Raw genomic sequence first — 22,125 nt, forward strand, 5'->3', positions numbered from 1 at the left:
GAATGTCATACACCATCTGAAGGATTTTGAAAGTTTTGTAATGGGAGGCTAGTAAACGGTTTCAACCAAGAGTCAAGCAGCTTAACCTTTTCAGATGTCCTTTTCTGAGGTATAATTGACATATAACATGTTATTTCCAGGTGTACAACGTAATGATTCAATACTCGTATATGTGGCTGAATGATCACCACAATAAGTCTAGTTAATATCCGTCACCACACATAGATGTTCTTAATTTAAAAACCTAACATATGGGACTTCCTTGATGGTGCAGTGGTTAGGAATCCTTCTGCCAATGCAGGGGACACAGGTTCAAGCCCTGGTCTGGGAAGATCCCACATGCCACGGAGCCACTAAGCCCGTGCACCACAACTACTGAAGCCCGCGTGCCTAGAGCCCATGCTCTGCACAAGAGAAGCCACCGCAGTGAGAAGCCGGCTCAACAAAGAGTAGCCCCTGCTTACCACAACTAGAGAAAGCCCGTGCACAGCAACGAAGACCCAATGCAGCCAAAAATAAATAACTAAATAAATTCTTTTAAAAAAAAAAAAACACCTCACATAAAACTAATAGACTGACTTGATTTCAATGTGCTTAGTTATGGAAAAGTTAATGTTAGATGGTTTATAGACCAAATATGGACCATTTCGCTTACCGGACAGTTGTCAGTTGTTAACTTCAGGATGTGGTTAATATAAGCAGAATTGTTCTATACATTTGGAGATATTGAAATAGAAATGACTTGGAAATTTCTCCTAAACATAACACAATGTTATGCTTGATTGTACTTGTAGAAACCATACCCTTGCCTTTTCACTGCAGACTTTGAGAAGGACAATCAGAATTTTTGCACATCACTTACCAAATGAAAAGGAAAACCTCTAAGACAAATTTGTTTCTGCAGGGTGGCTTTTGCACTCACATAAAGATTTAGCCGACAGCTAACAAAAAAGAATTTGGGGAATAGATGGGAGAAACAGCTGTCCAGGAAGCTATCAGTTGCCAGGTTTGCTTGGAACGCAGTGGAATTCCCTGGAAGCCCCATTTAGCTCACTGAAGATCATATGCCTTTAGAAATCACATTATAGGCTCAATTTTCTGTCTCATCTCCTCTTGAAAGAGAACATACATTTCCAGGCTCCCCCAGGATGCATAATTTTGCACCATATTTAGTGGTTATTACCACCATTTATCTCTCCAGTCGTCCCCCCAGTCCATTTTGTATAAGTCTGAATATGCCTTGCACACGTTTAAAAATGACATTCTCAGTTAGACTTCAAAAGGCAGAAGTTAGCTAAAATGAGCTCACTTTGATTATCTTATTCCAACAATTAAAAAGTTTTAGTTTTCTTGGATTTCCCTGGTGGCACAGTGGTTAAGAATCCGCCTGCCAATGCAGGGGACATGGGTTTCAGCTCTGGTCCGGGAAGATCCCACATGCCGCAGAGCAACTCAGCCCATGCACCACAACTACTGAGCCTGCCCTCTACAGCCCGCGAGCCACAACTACTGAGCCCACGTGCCACAACTACTGAAGCCCGTGCACATAAAGCCCATTCTCCACAATACAAGAAGCTACTGCAATGAGAAGCCCTCACGCTGCAACAAAGAGTAGCCCCCGCTCTCCTCAACTAGAGAAAGCCCACGCACAGCAACGAAGACCCAACGCAGTGAAAAATAAATAAGTAAATTTATTTAAAAAAAAAAAAGTTTTAGCCTTCTTAACAGTATTCACTTTTTTACGTCATCACATGTGGGGGATTATAAAGATGCAGCGCAAAATGAAAAAAAAATCTAGAAGGCTTAGAACGCTAGACTTAGTCTGCCTTGCTTTGTCTTAAAGACTGGGATTGTACAATCTAGTGAATATTTATTTTTCCTTAACCGTTACCTAGCACTTGTATTTGTCAGCCGTTGTTCAAAGAGGCTTTACAAATATTAACACATCAAATATTACAGGTGTAATATTTGCATAATAACACATCATGGGGCATTCTGTTTCTCATTTATGGTGGACAGCTCCTTAAACTGAGAATATCCTGATGAAGGGAGCCAAGCTAGCTCTGAGGATCTGAGTAGATATTTAGCGGAGCAGAGTCCAATATTTGGGCAAAGCCATATAAGAATGTGTTGGGGAGGAAATATTTTCCCTCTACCCTCTTGTGTTATTTCCTTGGGGGCCTGCAAATTAAACTGACAAAAGACAGATTAGCCAGAGAAAACACAGAGTTTAATTCAGGTACATATGGGAATTCATAGAAAAATATAACTCAAGGAGGTAGTTAGAATTTGAGGCTTCTATACCCTCTTACTAGGGGAAGGGGAGGAAAGAGCACGTAACCAATGACTCAGGAAAGATAAATGGGCCCTGGGGAGGATAGATGAGAGATATGATCGTTTTATGACAATATCTGCTTAAATGTGGTGACATTTCTCTTCTCTGGTGGTGAATCAGTCTTACCTGGTTGCAGGAACTCCTGGAGAGTGGATTTATGACAACCGAGCTGGCTCTACTTTTAAGCAGATAAGAGAGTTCAAAAAGAGAAACCCATTCTCAAATGTCATCAGCTCAAAATAATTTTAAGCCACAGCAGCATATTCCAGATGCCTTTGGAAAGAACCAGGGCCAAAGTAGACTGCCCTTGACCCCCACTGCTAGCAGCCATTCGGGCTCTGAGCTAGCCCTGAGGGCAGAGCTCTGTACTGGAATGAGGCGAGAATGGACAATCTCGAGTCCCAACATACTCCAGGGGCCCAGTCATGCTGGTCTAGAAGTGTCAGAGATGTGCTGAAGTCCAGGTGTGCACTGAGGCCATCCTCAGGGACAAGACCAGCACTGGAGAAGCCTCACTACCTAGAACATTCCTCTGTATTTCGGGGTTTTAACGATGTCTCATAGAAAGGACTTTTTCAAGAGTACAGAATTTTTTTTTATCAGCCCTTAGTCAATCATAGTGGGAAACTCACGTGGTCCTCTTCACCAACAAACACCACAGACATTTACCAACACCAGACAGTCTATGCTATTAGTGGCATCCTCGTTTTGACCGCTGAGGAAACTGAGACACAGAAAAGTTTAATGACCTTTCCAAGGGTCAAATGGCTAGTCAGTGATGCAGTCAGTATTTGTATCTGTTCAGTTTGACTCCAAAATTGAAGCTCTTAGAAATTCCCTGGTGGTCCAGTGGTTAGGACTCTGCACCAGGGGGCTGGGTTCGATCCCTGTTCAGGGAACTAAGATCCCCACGAGCCGCATAGTGCGGCCAAAGAATAATAATAATAATAAAGTCACTAGCATGTGATAATTAAAAAAAAAAAATTCAAGCTCTTAACAACCATGAATCGTGCCTCTACTGTGAGGGCTTCCTTGAAATTTTTTATTTTAACTGAATACAAGCATAATAAGTGACGTCAAGGAGCTTTTATGGATAGGATTAATGTGATAATATTATAACCTAAAAAGCAGTCTTGCTAATAATATCACTCTCTCGACCCATCCTAATGTAACAGATGCTTCAGATCTGGTCATTTGTCTGCCCTAAGATGAGATCTAAAGCAGAATAACACCATACACATTATACATAGGTATAGGTACCCTTGATTCACAGTTTCTGTTCCTTTGCAGAGTGCCTCTCGATACTCATAACCTGCCCTAGACCCCAGTGTTTCCCTCTCATTATCACTCAGCTCGGGAATGATGGACTCAGTCAACATGCCCCAGTATCTTCAATAGTATCATTCAGCAGCTTTACACGTACTCCCAGACATGTCTGCCCCAAAGAAGTTTGTGATTGAACTGGTGATAATGAATATACTCATGATCTTTTTAGAGTAGAGGTTCACTGGGGGAGGAAACAGAAGTTTGAACCATTGTATAGATTTCTAGATTGTTAGAGGTAGATAGATTCTAGTTTTAGATTATTCTAACCATTCTCCTCCATAATTGGACATGGTGCCTGCACAGTTTCAGGGAGCTTCAGGACCCCCGCTAAGCCCCATCCAAGGACCACGTTCTCCTGCCTCCAATTCTGTGGCCATATTGACTTTCAGCTGCTGTTGATTAGGAAGTGTATTTGATCCTTTTGTGAACGGCATTGTTACATGCAACCAACAAACAATAAATTTTCATTGTACACATACTCTGCCAGGCACTGTGCACTGTGCTAGTCACGGTGGATACAAATATAAATCGGGTATAATCCTCCCTTTCAAGTTTCCATCAGAGAGAGAAGCATGAAGGCAGAGAGAGGCAGGACAGTTCGGGTGTGTACCAAATGCAGAGAAGACGCCAGGAAAGGTTTTACAACACAGGAGATATTTGAGTTGGTTCTGAAAAATGGGTTAAGTGTGCCGCAGCCACTCCTATGACCACTTACAAAAAACTGGCAGATTAGAATCTGATCCATTTCTTTTAAAAGCTACTTGGAAGTCTCGAAGATTCCGCAGAGGGTGGAGAAGAAAAGAATCTGAATTTTAAAATTTCATTCCATGTTTTGTCAAACCATGTCTATGTTCTGTGACCCCGGATAAGACTGGAAGCAGCATCCTTGCACGGCTTGACGGGCATTCTCCGGGCTTTCCACGTGATGGTGTAAAACAGCACGCAAACACCAGGGGGCAATGCGGTTTCACCAAAAATCACAGGAAACGCTCCAGATCTTGTTTTGACTACGAACTTTTAAAGCATCCTGGTGCAAAGGTGAAATCCTTAATAAAAAGAAGAGTTTCGCTAAGGAAAAAAAAAAAAAACTTTTAAAAATCGTTTCTTCGAAAAGCTTCCCGAATTGCCGTCAAAATTGCTTTTCAGCATTTGTGCACAGCTGAACGTTTTGCAATATTATTTGCAAAAGAATTTCTTCAAATTTTTTCTCAATACAGCTGCCTGATCTTCCCCATACTCTGCCTGAGAAATCTAACCAGCCCCCAGCCAGCCCGAATTCACACGGCTGGGACTCTATTGCGTCCTCAGCCCATCGTGGGCTCTCCTCCCTCCGCGTCCTTGCAGCGTACCCAGCTGCCTCTTTGGCGGAGCTGCGGCTCCCTTGAAGGTAATTCCAATCGGGCCTGTGTTCTGTTTCCGGCTCAGCAGCCGCCAGGTGTGTGCCCTCCCTTAAGCCCCAAGGATGAGAGATCAAAGGTGTGTCTACATCTGCCTCCTGCCCAGCTCTTTAATCTGTTACACGTTCAAAAGGGACAAGTACGGTATTGTGCGCTTAGGGAGGGAGGACAAATCAGAGCCATGGAAATGGACAACGTCCCAGAGTGTGTGAACGCGCTCAGAGGAGGTGGGTTATGTCGGTCTACATAGTAACCCTGCCATTTGGGGAGTGTTTTCTTTTAAATTATATTATGAATATTATGCGTAAATGGAAACGGAGGTCTTCTTTTCTCTGATTGGAGCCCTACTAAACCCTCTTAAAAAATATATTGTAGGAAAAAAATATATATATATTGTAGGGAATTCCCTGCCGGTCCAGTGGTTAAGACTCGGGCTTTCACTGCGTTGGACCCGGGTTCAATCCCTGGTCGGGGAAAGAAGACACCGCAAGCCACGCAGCATGGCCAAAAAATAATTTAAAAAAATTTTTAATATTGTACATAGGCCCATTTGGAGACTACTGTTAAGAGAACTATAATGAGGCAAAGGAAAATCCTTTTAAAATTATGAAATGGACATTTTAAGGACATTTATAGGGACCTTATTTCACATACAGCAAAAATGACAAAGAACTTAAGGAAACAGCAGAAAAATTTTAAGAAAGACAGTTTCCAGTGGACCCATCTATTTTCCACATGAACAAGACTCAATAAGTACGGAAATACATTTTTTAAAAAACAGTAGACTGCAAGTTAGATATTTAGAAAATAGTCTTGGAAGCAGAGGTAATGGACGTTATAGAATCTACCCAGACATCAGCCCTCCTGCAGTTCTTTCCGGCCACAGTTTTGGATGAAGGGGTAGGGCAGAAAAGAGCTCACAATCTAGTAAGAAATTATTTCTAAACTTAAATTTAGAAATCATTTAGAAAGTTGAGTACCCACAACTTTCTTTAGATTCTCAGGAAAGCTCCCTAATTTCCAGCAAAGACATAAATGTGAGAACACGGACAGTTTTTTTTCCTCTGCTCTCCTGTGCCCACACACACACAGAAGCAATTTTCAGCTTCCTCTTCTCTGCATAGCAGTGACCAAAAGGAACTTCAGCAACTTCAGTTGTGCTGAGCTGCCATCACAGACAGATATTAAGTCACATTGTCTTTCCTCAGTTACAACAACTTTGAATCCAAAAGTTCACAATGTGTGAGAGAGAAGAATAGTGACACAGTTATTAGATTCTCTGGTGAGGAGGGAGTCCTTATCAGCTGCATCAAATATTTCCATTCATCTACTTAAATATTTATTCAGCACTGTGTCCAGACACACTACTTGACTCTGGAAATCGTTGATCAAAGTGTCTTGCTCACAATCTAGAAGTGGAAGCTGGCATTCATGAAATAATCACAGAGATAATTGCTCTGAAAGAAACACAGTTTTTGCAGGAGAATCTACTGTAACAAAGGAACTAATTTAGAGGGTCAGGGAGAACTTCCCTGAGAAAATCCTCATAAGCTAAGAGCTGGAAGATCAGGAAGAGTGACAGAGGGCACATGTTAATATTCAGAGACCTAAAGCGTGGTGTGACCGGAGTACCGATTGCTAAGGGCTGAGATGCCAGGTAAGGTCAGAGAATTTGGGCTCAGGTTCAGTTACCTGTTGCTACGTAACATATGACTCCAAAACATAGCAGAGGAGCTTAAAAACAACTGCTTTCGTATACCCCACGATCTTATGGGACATGAACTTAGACAGGGTTCACCTGGATGATTCTTCTGTTGCATATTCAGCTGGAGGTTGGGCTGGTCTAGGAGATCCGGGATGGCATTATTCACATGGTACCTTAGTTTCAATGTCGGGGGCCTGGGGGTGTGTGTTCAGCTGGGGCTGTTGAACAGAGCACCTGTAAGTGGCCCTTCCAGCACTGCAGCTTTAAGACGTCTTACAGGGCAGCTCAGGGCTCCCAGAGAGAGTGCCCGGGAGACAGGAACTATTAAGGTCGGGCCAAGATAGCATCATTTTCACCATATTCTATTGGTTAGAGCAGTCACAGAGCCCACCCAGGTCAAGGGGAACAACTGTTCTCAATGGGAACAGTTTCAAATAATTTGTGGCTATCTTTAGTCAGCCATGGTTCACCATTGGACACAAACTATTTACATTCCCCTGTAGGCAAAATGTACTCACTCCTAAAGCCGTCCAGAAAAGTCATCTTATTATGGCATTAAGTTCAAGTTTGAGGTCCAGGTTCTTACCATCTAAATAAGGGTCAAGTGCTGATAAGGCATCTTTGATAGAGCTCTCTAGTACAGCTGATCTCAATATGAAGACTTGTGAACTGAAATGAAAAGTGTAATACCCCCACCATACACACACACATACCAACCCAGCATATATGGATAGTACAGAGGTGAGATCAATGCAGTGAGCATTCTCATTCAAAGAGTGGAGGAAAAGGAGGCACAGAGCAATCACTGGCCTGGAGCAGTTCTGAAATCCACATACTGCCAGTTCCTTGACTTGGAGGGCCCAGTCCTGCTCCCTGACTCTCTGCAGTTCTGGTTGCCACCCTGAAAACTCTTGGTCATACCTCCTAAGTTATCCTGTTTCCATAATGTCTTAGTTAGCTCAAGCTGCCATAACAAAATACCATAGACTGGATGGCTTAAACAACAGATATTTATTACTTACACTTCTGAAGCCTGGAAGTCTGAAATCAGGGTGCCAGCATGGTCAGGATCTGGTGAGGACTCTCTTCCTGTCTTGTAAATGGACACCTTGCTGTGTGCTCACATGGCCTTTCCTCAGTGCATACATGTGGAGAGGGAGAGTAATATATTTCTCTCCCTCTTCTTTCAAAGGCACTAATCCCATCATGGGAGCCCCACCCTCATGACCTTATCTAGACTTAAGTAACTGCCAAAGGCCCTATCTCCAAATGCCATCACATTAGGGGTTAGTTAGGGCTTCAACGTATGAATTTGGGGAAGGGGCGAGGGGAACACAATTTAGTCCTTAGCACATAAGAAATGGCATTTGCCACTGAATAATCTTCTCAGCCTATTTCCTGCCCATAGACGTTTGGGGGCTTTAAAGACTCTTCCACTTTGAACTACCTCTGCCCATTTTTATCCAAGCTGATAATGTGTACATTAATACACTGCTCTTGAAATCTTTGTGGGTCTCCTATGAATCTTATTAGACTTCACTCTGTTAGACAAAACACACATCCACAATTCTCCTCAAGACAATCCCTTCTTTGGCCTGGGCTCAGAGTCAGGGTGCCGTGGGAAAACACCCTTAGGATTCTTAGAAGAATTTTTGTCTCTTTTAGAAGCTTGAGGCACACTTAAGTCTTTCTGAAGGCAAGAAAAGGGTCTTACGGCCACACGCTTGAGATGATCTCCACCATCAGTCAATTTCTAAGTTGAGAGCCTCTTGCCTTTGACAAAACTAGGAATGTGAAACCATTTTATCTTTTTTTAAACCAACAAGTACTAGCTCTATATATTTCTTCTAAATTTTGCTTGAAAACTGAACAGTTCCTTTTTTTAACTCATCTTTCTTTATACATTATCATATGCAACTTTTTTAAAGAACCAACTGGCACTTTAAGCATTCTACCTGCAAATCTCCTTACTAAAATCTACGAATTCATCAGGTATTTTTTTATTTTCCATGTTACTACAGGTGACAATGTTGCCAAGCGTCCTGTCTCTATATCAGAAGAGTTGCCTTTTCTCTAGTCTCCCAGTTTGGGAGGACGGTGGCAAGTTTTCCCTGTCCTCCTAGCTTTCACCAGCAGTCTCCTCAAGGCCTTCTAGCTTCTTCCCTCAGCAGATGTTGTTAGTTAGAATGTCTAAACCTGGTCTCTCCATCACAGCAGTCTTAGGACTTCCAACCTGGTATGTCAGGGTTTCCAGAGACAGAAAAAAAGAGGCTGCCTGCTTCATAAAGCCTGGGCACAGACATTGGGACAGCATCACTTCCACTGTACTTTAATGGTCAAAGCAGTCTCAGAGCTGGCCCTGATTCAAGAAGAGGGGACATAGCCCACATCTCTCTACGGGAGGTGTACGGAAGAATTTGTGACCATTTTTATTCCACTATGGGTGACATCATGTAGGGCTTTGCAAGTCATGTTAAGGCTTTTGAATAAAGGCTTTTATCTTAAAAGTAATGACAAGCCATTTAAGAATTTTAAAAGGGAGAGGATATCACATAATTGGACTTGCCTTTTGAAAAGATCACTCCAGCTGCAGTATAAGAATGCACTGAGGGACTTCCTTGATGGTCCAGTGGTTAAGACGCCGTGCTTCCAACGCAGGGGGCACAGGGTTCAATCCCTGTTCAGGGGAACTGAGATCCCACATGCCACAAGGCACGGCCAAAAAAAAGAATGCATTGGAAGAAGGTTATTAAAAACAGAATGGCTCTTTCTTAGTTCCTCTTTCTCAATCCATATCTTATCATACAGATTCCTGTGAACATTACTATGGCAATGTGGCCTGGGGTAATGACAGTAGAGGCAAGAAAACTGCAGATTCTAGAGATATTTGGATATAAAATCAATTAGCTAATACTCCTTGAAGTCCACTTAGGGCATAATCTTGCTTCCAACCCTAACGCTAACCGTAACCCTAACCCTAACCCTAACCCTAACCGTAACCCTAAACCTAACGTTGCTAAACTTACTTCTTGGGGACTTTTTACATTATAATCCTGAAACCTAATCTCTACTGTAATTTTTGTGTATTCACTCCACACATCAATGTTCACTAATCTCCATGAAGACCAGCCTCTGAATAGAAATAGTCAGTGGTCAACAGAATAAAACCTAGGATTCTGCTCAATGATATCCACAATTAAGATAACATGTTTGAATTACACTTGCTGGGATTGATCAGATTTTCTTTGAAGACACCTGGAAACACTTGGCAAATATCACTTTTTCGTCTGATAAATATTGATTAAGTATGTACTGTATGCCACGCACTGTTCTGGTCAAGGGAGTTACAGCAGCAAGCAAGACCAGGTTCCCGTTCTCATTCTGCTCACGTTCTAATGAGGAAAAACAGCCCAAAACAAAGAACCAAACACTAAATCAATGAGATAATCTTTAAGTAGTGATAACTGCTATAAAAAAAAAAAAATAAGGGAGCTTCCCTGGTGGCTCAGTGGTTGAGAGTCCGCCTGCCGATGCAGGGGACGCGGGTTCGTGCCCCGGTCCGGGAAGATCCCACGTGCCGCGGAGCGGCTGGGCCCGTGAGCCATGGCTGCTGAGCCTGCGCGTCCGGAGCCTGTGCTCTGCAACGGGAGAGGCCACAACAGTGAGAGGCCCATGTACCGCAAAAAAACAAATAAATAAATAAAAGAGAGAGATGGGCCAGAGAATTCTTACTGGGACTGCTATAAATACGGTAATCAAGGAAGGATTCTTTGAGAAAGTGACATTTGCAGTAAAAGCTGAATGAAGAGAAAGAGCTAGCTGTGGGAAGATCCAGCAGTTTGGGGGAGAGCTTTCAAGACGGAGGGAGCAGCAAGTAGGGGTGGAGCGGGGACAAAAAGGAATTAGCACTGCAAAGTACAGAGAGAAAACCAAGCGGCTAAAGCATTTGAGTGAGGGAGAGAGTCACCTGAAATGAAGTAGAAGAAATAAGAAAATAAGCAGGAATGCATCACATAGGGCCTCAATGGCCAGGGTTAAACATTTGATGAGCATTTTAACAATAATGAGATGTCACTGCAGGGTTTTAGTGAGTCCTAGTCATTCACACTTTAGCATGAATTATTTCAACCTGACCCTTTCTCCTAAGAATGACTTTAGATCAACTGAGGTGAGTCATTAGGTGGAAAAAACATTTCGGTGGACTATGAAGATTTAAATGGGGGAGAGGGGATGGGTAGGCTCCACTGTGTGTATATATACATATATGTATGTGTTTCCGGCTTACCCTGAATTCCAGGCAATGTCAATGTCAGCCAGTCACCAGACAATGTCTACTGTGTGTCCTAGAAGTCAGCGATGCTACGTGTAGCTTTTCAGCACCAACATCAATCATTTCTTAAATATTCATTTTTTTAATATTTCTATTTTAAGATAAAGGAAATAGCTTCTCGTTCTATAAGTTTTTGTATAATGTTAATATTAGCTACCTAACCAGATTTAGCCAATTCTAGATTTTCACTATAACATAGTTAACCTTGCAATATAAAAGCCTATCCTGCTATAGGGAAAAGCTTGATTTGGGGTTTAAAAAAATAAGAGAAGTACATATGGAGTAACAAATCACTAATGTTTTTGTTAAAATAATGTTTACACTTAGAGTTCTAAAGTCCGAATTTTGTTTTTTAATGGACCTTTTTATCCCTTACTCTATAAATGCATTCCTGGGCTGCCATCCACCACCACCCACATCTTGCTTACTTGCATCAAGCCTGTTTCTACACACTGATTAGGTCGCACTGTTGTCCTTTCATTTGAGTGAGAGTTGCTGACACCATAGTTGCGCACAGAAATAAACATGGCTGGAAAAAAATCAATATTCTGACCTGGTTTCCTGCATAAAGATTCCACAGTTTAAAAAAGACAGGATCATTGCTTACTAAGCCAATGACTCATACCTCTTGGCATGGTTGCCTGACCAAAAGAATGCCAAAACCGTTTAGCTTGTGTTCTTAGTTGATGGTCAATGACTGTTATTTCCAAGGTGACCTATGTATAGTATATTTTTGCGTATGACAGGTTTAAGAGGTTGTGAAATTACTGGCAAAATAATAGTAAATGCTCAGCTTATTCACATTTGGCTTGTTTGGTTAAATTACAGCCCCTTTTGTGAATATCTCAGAAAGTATTTGGAAGGTCAAGATTTTCTTCTCTGGCCCTGAGTAGAAAGAAACATCAGTTATGGCCATGGTGTGTCAGACCTGGTTCATACCAGCTGGCAAAAGCGAATTGTTACATTGTCGGGAATTTTCTAAGTCCATTATTAAACATAGCCATTATTACAAATCAAATTAGGCAAACTTCCAATTATAATTACATTAAAAAACAAAGGTAATAAATACCTAAAACTCTTTACTTCTAATCGTTTGACTACATCTTACTATCCATGCGCTTGGGGTTTTTTATGTCTCCTGTCCGTGTGTGGTGAAATACTACATGATGGTTTTGCTACTACCCATCTCTTCCCAAAGCCACGTTCATTGACATCCAAGCTGGTACCTCGACATAGGCCTTAGTGGGAGTATTTACATAGTGTTGATGTTGAAAGAGTTTTAATCTAATGAAAATAATTTATACAAAAGTGAAAAATAGTTTAACAGCAGCTCACATAAAAGATATAATGATAATGAATTTATTGGGAAAAGAGCAAACTGGGATGAAATTCAGTACATGATTTTTGTCAAATCATGATTGATTTGCTGGCTATGAATACAAGAGTTGGGCCCAAATCAACAGAAGTATTCTGTGAGAATCTATTGGCTACATGGAACTTGCAATAAAGAAGACGGTATATTTTACTATTATGTATAGTTTGTGTATATCATTTATATCAGTAAAACTCATAATATATACACACAATACAGGCACACTTTTTCCTCTGGAGAGTCCCTTGTTAAACATTGACCAGACATTACTGGTTCCACAGGAAAGATGAAATTCGACTGGTAACTTAAAAGCAGTTTTTTCCAGAAAGTTATAAAGGAGAGCGAGTTTGTCTCTTTGTGAACAGAATCTGTTAAAATCAGCGTGTGCTCAAGCTGATAGCAGTTCGGTTTGCCAGTATGAAAAAGGATTTTGTTTCCATTTTTCCTTTAAGACTCCTCCTGTTTGCAAGAGAACCAGAATTTCAACCCAATGAAACTGTAGACTTTGTTTTTTCAGCCCTAAGGTATCATGGCTATCACATAGGGTTTGGGAAATATTTGTTTATTTATAATTATGACTTATAAAAAAAGAAACTTTCAAAATCAAACTATTGGACCAGGTCTAATTTAGTTTAGTATTTTCACCTTTCAATTCACCAAAAAGGCACATGAATATCCAATCAAGGGTAGTGTCTATTTGCTTCGTGAAAAATTTGACAAGCTCAGCCCCTCCACTGACCTGCAGGGGATGGGAACACTGAACCCAGGAGACCAGAAGTGGCCTCAGGTCCAATCACCCCAGAAAAGGATGTTGCCGTATCACACCATGATTTTTAACCACCTGTTATGTATCTCAACAGAAACCCTGTCCCAACACGTAGCAAATGATCTCTGAACACAGTTTAAGTAGGAAATATTAGACCTTGGTGTCTTTTTTAGTGAAGTTTTATCCATCCATCATCCAGCATGATTTATCTACAGACACAGTCGTTCAGACTCTTGAGACTCGGCCTTTGTTTCATCCAAACACACGTCAGATCCCTTATTTAAGTGAAAAACGCTCCCAAATGGTACTAGTGGGGAGATGAAGACACTCAGGAGGTCTAATCAACGACTGAAAATTACTTCGTTTTTGAAGTTGATATCTGTTTACTTGAATTCTCAAAAAGCCAGGAAAAAAAAAATCCAGTTCTGAAGCATGTGTGTATGTGAGAAGCCTGGCAAAGGTAATTTGGATCCCTTCTATAACTGCCACTTTTTGTTTTTATTCAAGGTGTCATAAAACTGAGTTCTGCAGTTGAAGGTACGTTTTTACAACCACAAAATCAATAATGTTTTGCTTCGAGGTTGCACCGCGTGGCTTTGTAGCTACACCGCTTCTGTGGCCGTGGTGTCTGAAGCCATGTTCTAACTGCCAGCTACCGCCATTCCATCTGTGTTTCTCCTCGTCCTGGTCCCTTTATGCCACGCGTCTCTCAGCGCCCCCATGAGTGGCCTTAACACTGACCCCAGCAGCAGCATTGATGAGAGCAAATGTGTTTGGTTCTGTCCCTGATGGGATGGTCTCGGGCCCAGTTCCTTAGAGAGCCCTTCCCTCTGCAGCATCCTTATCTGAGGCTGGACCTTGAGTCTTGTCAGGAACCTTGCCCCCCTTCTTTCAGTAGAACCTTTTCTAGAGGGTTTTGGTCCCTTATCCCAATGTAGCAGACATGTTTGCCCAGGATGTCTGCAGGCATGGAGTCATTATAGCTTCCTGATGAGGAAATTAAGTGGTTAGGGCATTTGCCAGTCTCCAAACACGAGGTACCACCCAGGAAGTATTGCAAGAACCAGCTTCCTTGAGTGTCACCCATGTCACCCACACTGGGCAGCCCCCTAGAATTGTGCATTTGAGAAACTGAGAAGAAAATGAAGAGGGATTTAAAGTAAAAGGAGGGCCGGTGGGGGAGAGAAGACACAGCCGTGTTTCACTGAGTAACCCCCAAAATGATGTTAAAAACACCTCATTGTTTGAAATGACTTACTAGTTATTGGTATAAAATCGGCCATCTTTCCCTCAGAGGAGCCTACATTTCACAAGCAGGGAATGTGTCATCTTCTCTCTTTGTGAGTGTCTATTTGTTGTGGGGGGTGTGTGTGTGTTCTCGTTTATTGGGGATTTGTCAGTCATGCATTGGAGGGTTCTTCATCCCCACTTAATCAGGGGAGGCTCCTTGGAAGAGGTGGTGGGCTTTAAGGTGAGTTTTCAAATTTCAGAAGAGATGTGGCGTCACGAATGGGCAACGCATGGGGGTGGAGGTGGGGAGCGGGAAAATGCCACGGGTGTTGGAGTGGTGAGACCACCTGCTAGACTCAAGCAAAGGGACTGGGTGGGCTGGAGTTGGTAGGTTGGGAGATGAGAGAGGGACTCGGGAATGTCCCCACGGGGCTGGCACATCCAAAGCGGGGGGCTCTGTCCTTTTAGTGGATTTAGTCCCATCGTATTTTGCAAAACACATTAAAAAGGCAATAATTCTGACATTCATGGCAGAAAGTGCACTGCTCTCTCAAGTAAGGAAGGGACCAGGAGATGGTGCAGGCAGTGGCATTTCAGGGTCAAGAGAGGAGCTAAACGATGTCCCTCGAGGAACGAGGGAAGGCACAGTGCACGTGTCAGGCCCCTGCAAGGCCAAGCAGGGATTCAAGTTTCCTCTGCACAGAAACACGGAATTTTATTGAGAGATGATCCAAACCTCACCCTGGCTAACAAAACAGAAGACACAGCCACGAAAGCAAGCAGGACCATGAGGATGACTTTGCCTGTGGAAACTCCCAGTGGCAAGTCAAGCCGTGTTTCAGTTAATTATCTGTAGAATTCCAGATAACAGTGGGTCCACACTGGGCTGTTTGGATGTGTTATCGAGGAATGGCTTTGAAGTCAGAGCTTTTAATATTTCCTGCTTGGCCTAAGCACAGTATTCCACTTACAACAGAAGGATGGAAAAACACATTTTTTAAAAAGCCAGAAAGCCAAGAGAACATTAGATAACTTAAAAACTATTGTTCTGCTAGAACAATGGCCCCGTCATCATTTTGCTCGTAACTATGGTTACTCCTGGTTGCATCTGAACCCCCCAAACAGGTTTATGGTCTTCAGAGCAAAAGAAGAGTGAGGAAGAAGAAGGGCAGGGGGCAGAATGACTGCCTGGGGCTTTTTCAGGGCATCCTCATCACTCTGAGTTCCTGGGGCTCACAGGGAGTGGCCGTGGGTACCAGAGGTCAGGACTATTTCGACTGCTGCTTGAGCATCTTTCTGGCAGCTTCTTGGCTGCAGGCTGTAGTAGCTTGAAGGCTTGGGAGCATGCTGTGTTGTAGCTGTGTTAGAACCTGTGTGTCCAGGGGGCCCCCGGGGCGCCGTTGTTGAGCGGAGGGGGTGTTCCACGCATGCGCTCTCCGTGCATCTGGAAGGGGAGAGTTTAACAAGCATGCTTTGTGGGATGTACATTGGACACTGTTGTCTCGATTCGAAATCAAACCTCAGATGGTGGTGCTACGTGAATGCTTAGCTCTTTACTGGCTATCTTCCATCTGCGGAACGGACTCAAGGCGGCTTCTACACTTATGAAGGCAAGAAATATGCAGATCAGTGGAGGGCATCACTGCCAGAAATGAAACCGATTTCCCTTTCTTTAAAAATGACTCTGTTCTGGATTATCCTAGAACTCTGAGAATGGCACTAAGGTTTTAGGTAGGTTATCCTTTTCTTTTTCTCTTCTTTTTAAGGAAAAACAATTGTCAAATCATTAGAGAACGTCAACAGATTCCACGTGCTACTTCCTACTGAGTATTGTTTTTACGCAGGTCTGTCCGTTCTCTTTTTCTGAAGCAGGGCTGCCCCCTTCAGCATTTTGCAGCTTCACGTAAGCTTCTAAAATCAGCAGAAAGGAAAAAGCTATTTATGTCACGGGAATGGTAAGGTTAAAAGTGAATGGGCCTTTCACATTTTAAAGACTTAAAATTATGGTGAAAGAGAAACACACATCAATACTTTCTTTTGCGATGAAGAAAAAATATTTGAACAGGAAAAAATTTAGGTTTGAAAGAAATAATTGCAAAGTTTTGTTGGTAACGCTGATGAGTTCTGGACTCTAATTTCAGATTGATAACCTCAAACTCAGAAAATTCGGGGGAATTCCCTGGCCGTGCAGTGGTTAGGACTCTGCGCTCACTGCCGAGGGCCCGGGTTTGATCCCTGGTCAGGGGACTAAGATCCCACAAGACATGCGGTCAAAAAGAAAGTAAAAGAAAATTGGGGTAAGAGAGAAACATCCAGACAGCTAACTGGGGAGAAGGAGAAATAGTTGGGGCGATAGCAAGAATTCCATGACAGAATCTTCTAAATATTCCTCTTAAAAGGGATATTCCCTCTTGAAATTGGAGGAGGAAGAGGTACATATTTCCACAAGTAGGACCAACGTACCAGCCTGTCCAAGCAAAATGAGAAGGGAGGTCATGGAAGCACTGAGTCATGCCTGAGTTAGAACTGCCCTGACATCCTGCAGAAATCTTTCCAGGGAGAGAGCGGGGGAGAGAGGGTCCAGCCCCAGTCAGAAGCTCCTTATCCGACTCCCAGCTCACTTGGGGCTGGGAGGCTGCAAGCCCGGAGGCTGAGGACAGGCCTTTGCGACTGATAACCAGGTGCACTCTGTGAGGAGACTTGCCTCAAAGGCGACCTGTTTATCCCTTGTAGGTAGGTGACAATCCGAAATTTCAAAATGTTGTCAAATTCTTCTGAAAGCCTCTGTGAGGGAACGAAGTTTGGTTTCTTTGGAAAAGTTCCATGTCTTTCAAAATGGGAACAGATGAGCCTCTAGGAAGAAATCTAAGAGGCGAGATGGTGACCCAAGCCCCCACTGTCGATGGTGCCTTTGGAGGGAGGGCTGGGTTTTCAGTTAACCCCAGAGGTAACGTTTTGCTTGTGAATCCCGTGTCTCGATGAACAGCTTCGATTTCATAAACAAAAGCTCTGCTGGGCTTGTGGAGCTTTTGTTTTCCTTTTTTCTTCTTGTCACCTCATTTTATTTAGATAATTTTTTTCTTCCAGTGTTGAGATATAATTGACATACGGCACTGTATAAGCTTACGGTGGACAGCGTAAGGATTTGAGTTACGTACATCATGAAATGATCATCATAGTAAGTTAATGAACATCCGTCACCTCATATAGTTAGAAAATAAAAAAAATTTTCCTTGTGATGAGAACTTTCAGGATTTACTCTCTTAATAACTTTCATATATAACATACAGCAGTGTTCATTATATTTATCATGTTGTACCTAACATCCTTAGTACTTATTTATCTTATAACTGCAAGTTTGTACATTTTCATCACCTTCATCCGATTCCCCCCTCCTAACCCCCATCCCCACTCCCCACCCCCTACCCTACCACCACCTCCCCACCTCTGATAACCAGAAATCTGATTTCTTTTTCTTTGAGTTTGTTTGTTTTTGAAGTAGAATTGACCTACAACACAATGTTAATTCCTGGTGCACAACATGACTCAATATCTCTATACATTACAAAACGGTCACCACTAGATACTTTGAAAGTGTCTTTCTTCATGGTAATGACTCATGTACCATAAACCCCACAGAGCAGGGCACTTAGGACTGTTGTCACATCCAAGGTGATGTTCACTGTGGCCTCAAGACCTCAGACCCAGTGAATGGAATGACTCCTCAAGAATAGGTAAAAATAAAATAAGGAAAAACGTGACTCAATCTTTGTTCCCATTTTCAAAATTCACAACACCCACAGCTTCATGTCTGTATTGTCAATCTGTAAACATAGAGCTGCTTTTCAGTTATGAAGCGTTGATCTGACCTTTCATGTGTGTTGAGGAATGAGATACTTTTGCTTAAGTAATTCTGTTTTCCATAATGTGACATGCAGTGTTTCCAAAAATGCCCCAGTCTCAGTCTGTTTGGACTGCTATAACAAATTACCATAGATTGGGTGGTTTAAACAACAGAAACTTCTCTCTCACGGTTCTGGAGCCTGAAAGTCCAAGATCAAGTCCCTGGCAGGTTCCTTGTCTGGTGAGGGCCCCCTACTGGGTTGCAGACAGCTGACTAGGGAGTTCTCTTGTGTCCCTTTCATAAGGGCACTAATCCCATTCACAAGGGCTCCTCCCTTATGACCTATTCACCTCCCAAGACCCAACCTTTTAATACCTTGGTGATTAAGATTTCAACATATGAATTTGGGGGGGACATAAATATTAAGTCCGTAGCAACACCAAATGAATTTAACATTTAAAAAATATTCCAAATGTATTGATATCATTCCCCTCCAGATGAATTTTGTTCTTGTCATTGTATCTTTCTTTTTCTGAGCAAAGCCATATACTCAATACATCAGGTTAGACTGTGGTAGATCCATTAACAAATAGATAGCTGATTGGACCTCTTTCTAGTAATAAATTTAGGATAAAGATTCAATATGTTTACTACTGGAAATCAAAGCAAAACATCTTTACAGACCTTCAAGTCAGAGAGCTACAGAGATAAGCAAGGGCTGCCTCCAGGGAAAGAATCCCTCCCCGTTCAACCAGAGTGAAGGGGGGCAGTGTGTCAGGGATCTAAAAACAGAATACTGTAGAAACTGAAGTCAAGACTCAAGAAAGTTGTTTCTGCAAAGACACCCAGACCCTCTGCCTGCAGGGCTAACCTGGACTCTGGATCAACTGTACTGAGCAGTCAGGGTTCTCTCCTCAAATGTATTTTGCAGAGCATTGTTATACTTTTGGTGAAATTGTACTATTAAATAACAATGCCTCTGGGAAGAATGAGCACTGAGCTGAGAATTTACCAAGTAGCTTCCAAAAACTAGGACCCTCCTGAAATGGCAGAGATAGAGTCATGTGACCCATAAAATGGAAGTTGAATTTTGCCTAAATCGCAGTCTTTGTTGGGATGACCCTCACCTTGGGAAGAGTTCACCTCGAATAACCAGTGGCAGCATTTCAGAACTTTCTCACAGTCACCTTTTTGTTTTGTGTTGTTTTCATTTTTCTCCTTCTCTCCTTCCCTCTCCCTCCTCCTCTATTCCAGCTGCACTTCTGTTTCTGCTGTGTCACAGAAAGCAAAGTAGACGGCCCTTCAGGCAACAGAAGGCCAACCACTAACTGGATGGTTTTGGCAAGTAACTACTTGCCTAGTTATCCAATAGGATGGAGATCTCTATTGCCTGGGGCAGCTGAAAAGACTAAAACAAGCTGATGCATGTAAAGGACTTAACCTAGTGTATGGTATACAGTAGGTGCTTCTAAGCTCTTGTTCTCTTCTCTACCTTTCCCTCTCTCTGCTGACTTCCCAAGCTGCCCTGCAGCCCTCCCTCTCTCCAGGGTCCAAAGATCTAGCCAACAAGTGATCACTTCCACTGGAGTATATGATGGCACGCCGCTGAAAGTGTCATTTTGGGCAAAGCCATAGAAAACAACCACAATAAACCTTTGCTTCTCTGCTTTGAGAGAGTTTTGAGGGAAGCAGCTCCTCAGATGGGAATACAGCTCCTTGATCACCTCACGGGAGCTCCGTGCCCAAGTGAACAGGGCTGGGGTCCAATCGCAACCCCACTTGGAGGTGTTCCCATCAGATGGGATCATTGCCTTACCTGCTCATCCAGTCCTGGGTGGGGGTGGGGAGGAGAGGAAAGGTTTCAGCTGGTCCAACAAACAAAGTGTTAGGTAAACACTGATTTTTATCAATATTAATAATGTTTTCTTATGAACTAGTTTATAAGGTCACAGTGTTCCTGAGTGCGCCGTTTGTCAACACTAACCAAAAATATGGAAGTTTTTGAATAAAGAAAACTAAGGAGACAACAACCATAGCCATCCCAAGAGCAGCCTTCTATAAATCTTTACATCTATAGCCAAAAACTAATAAAATCTGTGCTGAATAAGCAGCCTTGAGCACCTAGCAAGAGATTAGCATAACTCAGAAGACAGTTTGCTTCCAAAGCGCCAAAGCATAGCCTTCACCACCCTCCCTGGGGCAGGAACTAGAAATGTATAAATCAAAGGCAAGCTGTAAAGGAAAAGCTGCCAGTTTAAGTCACTGATTTATTTCCTGGCTTTCCTCTTTGTTTTTTAAGAGAGTAAGTTTCAGCGCTTATGCGTTGACTATTTTTAGCAATCTTCTGGAAGTTTTCAGTGCACACAAAGCTCTTATATAAAAAAATAACCAACTCTATGATGCCGCATTAAGAAGGCAGCTTTTAAGGACAGTGGTCTCATTGGCAGTCTTTGAAGTCAATTCAATAGTGACTTTAAAGCCACCTCTAGTATTTTGGTTCCAAATTTAGAAAATGGCCTTTACATTTTCAATCTAAAATTGTGGTCTGACCTTCCTCTTAATTTGGGGACACACCATAATTTAGACAACTGCTGAAATCACTTAAGGCTTTGGTTTGGAGTATGAAGCTGGAAAAATCACACCCTCTTAAATTACCCATCACATCCATTAAAATTAACTGTGAAATCAACTTGATGTTGACCCTGTGTGCGTTTGGTATTCAACTAAGATGCTTACCTATCTAAATATTGCCACAGCTGTATATACAACGGTTTGGTTGAAGCCATTAATGCTTTAAGTTGGAAGAATACACATGATGACTTTGGTTTCACTGAGGAAAAAGCCAACGCATTTTTACAATAATACGTCAGTGAAATGCAAAATCAGATCCCAGGCCCAAAAGCTTTATGGATCTGAAATGTTTCGGAGATATGTATGGATTTTCAGGTGTTTCCTAGTTTTAACCACCATGTATGCTTAGGTGGAAACAGAAAGCTAACGGATACAGCTCTCTTGAGTACAGTTTTTCTTGAACACATGCCTGTTAGGAGATACAGAGGCAAGTTTAATTTCCTTTTAAGCCTTCTGTATACCACGGTTGATTTTATAGATGGCCTCCTCAAGTGTAAACTCCTAACACTGAGTTTGGAACACACTCTGTTGGAGGACAGTATAAAGGACATTCCTAGGTTCAAACCTTGTCCCCATAACTCCTTGGCTGTACTGTAATCTGAAGCAAGTCACTCTCTCTGAATCACACTTTCCTCATCTATAAAATGGGCTTAAAAGTACTGAGCAATCCAGATGATTAAGAGGCCTAAATAAAATGAGATCCTGTTGAAGTACCTAGTAAAGTGTTTGGCACACAGGTATTCAATATATTTTAATGTTTATATATATTGTTTTGTTACTGCCTTTATTTTTATTGCATTCGCTCAAAAACTGAATTCTCAAAATCAATGCTTCTACTTTTGCTTGACGTTATTTCATAAGTTTTTAAGAGTAATGATCGTGTGCCTAAGTAATTATGAATTTGGTTTTTTTACTAAATTGAATATAATTTTATTGCACGTAACCTAATGGAAATCTAACCAAAGTTAGATACCATCAAAATCACATGGTAGGGCTTCCCTGGTGGCTCAGTGGTTGAGAGCCCACCTGCCGATGCAGGGGACACGGGTTCGTGCCCTGGTCCGGGAAGATCCCACATGCCGCGGAGCGGCTGGGCCCGTGAGCCATGGCCGCTGAGCCTGCGTGTCCGGAGCCTGTGCTCTGCAACGGGAGAGGCCACAACAGTGAGAGGCCCACGTACCGCAAAAAA

At 42.4% G+C, this 22,125-nt stretch overlaps 1 protein-coding gene across 8 annotated transcripts in view; it reads left to right on the forward strand.

The window, feature by feature from the left end:
• DLGAP1 (DLG associated protein 1) overlaps nucleotides 1-22,125 on the forward strand; it is a 322,151-nt gene that overhangs the window by 204,131 nt on the left and 95,895 nt on the right. For 4 of the 8 annotated variants that reach the window (XM_027088553.1, XM_027088555.1, XM_027088556.1 and 1 more), the window contains exon 5: nucleotides 13,739-13,768. The exons of the other annotated variants lie outside the window; for them this stretch is intronic. In XM_027088553.1, coding sequence (XP_026944354.1) covers nucleotides 13,739-13,768 — 30 coding nt within the window. The remainder of the gene's footprint in view (nucleotides 1-13,738; nucleotides 13,769-22,125) is intronic. 8 annotated transcript variants of the gene reach the window in all.

Source organism: Aethalodelphis obliquidens, unplaced genomic scaffold, assembly GCF_003676395.1.
Source record: "Aethalodelphis obliquidens isolate GAN/ISIS:26980383/991018 unplaced genomic scaffold, ASM367639v1 scaffold63, whole genome shotgun sequence".
Classification (NCBI taxonomy): domain Eukaryota; kingdom Metazoa; phylum Chordata; class Mammalia; order Artiodactyla; family Delphinidae; genus Aethalodelphis; species Aethalodelphis obliquidens.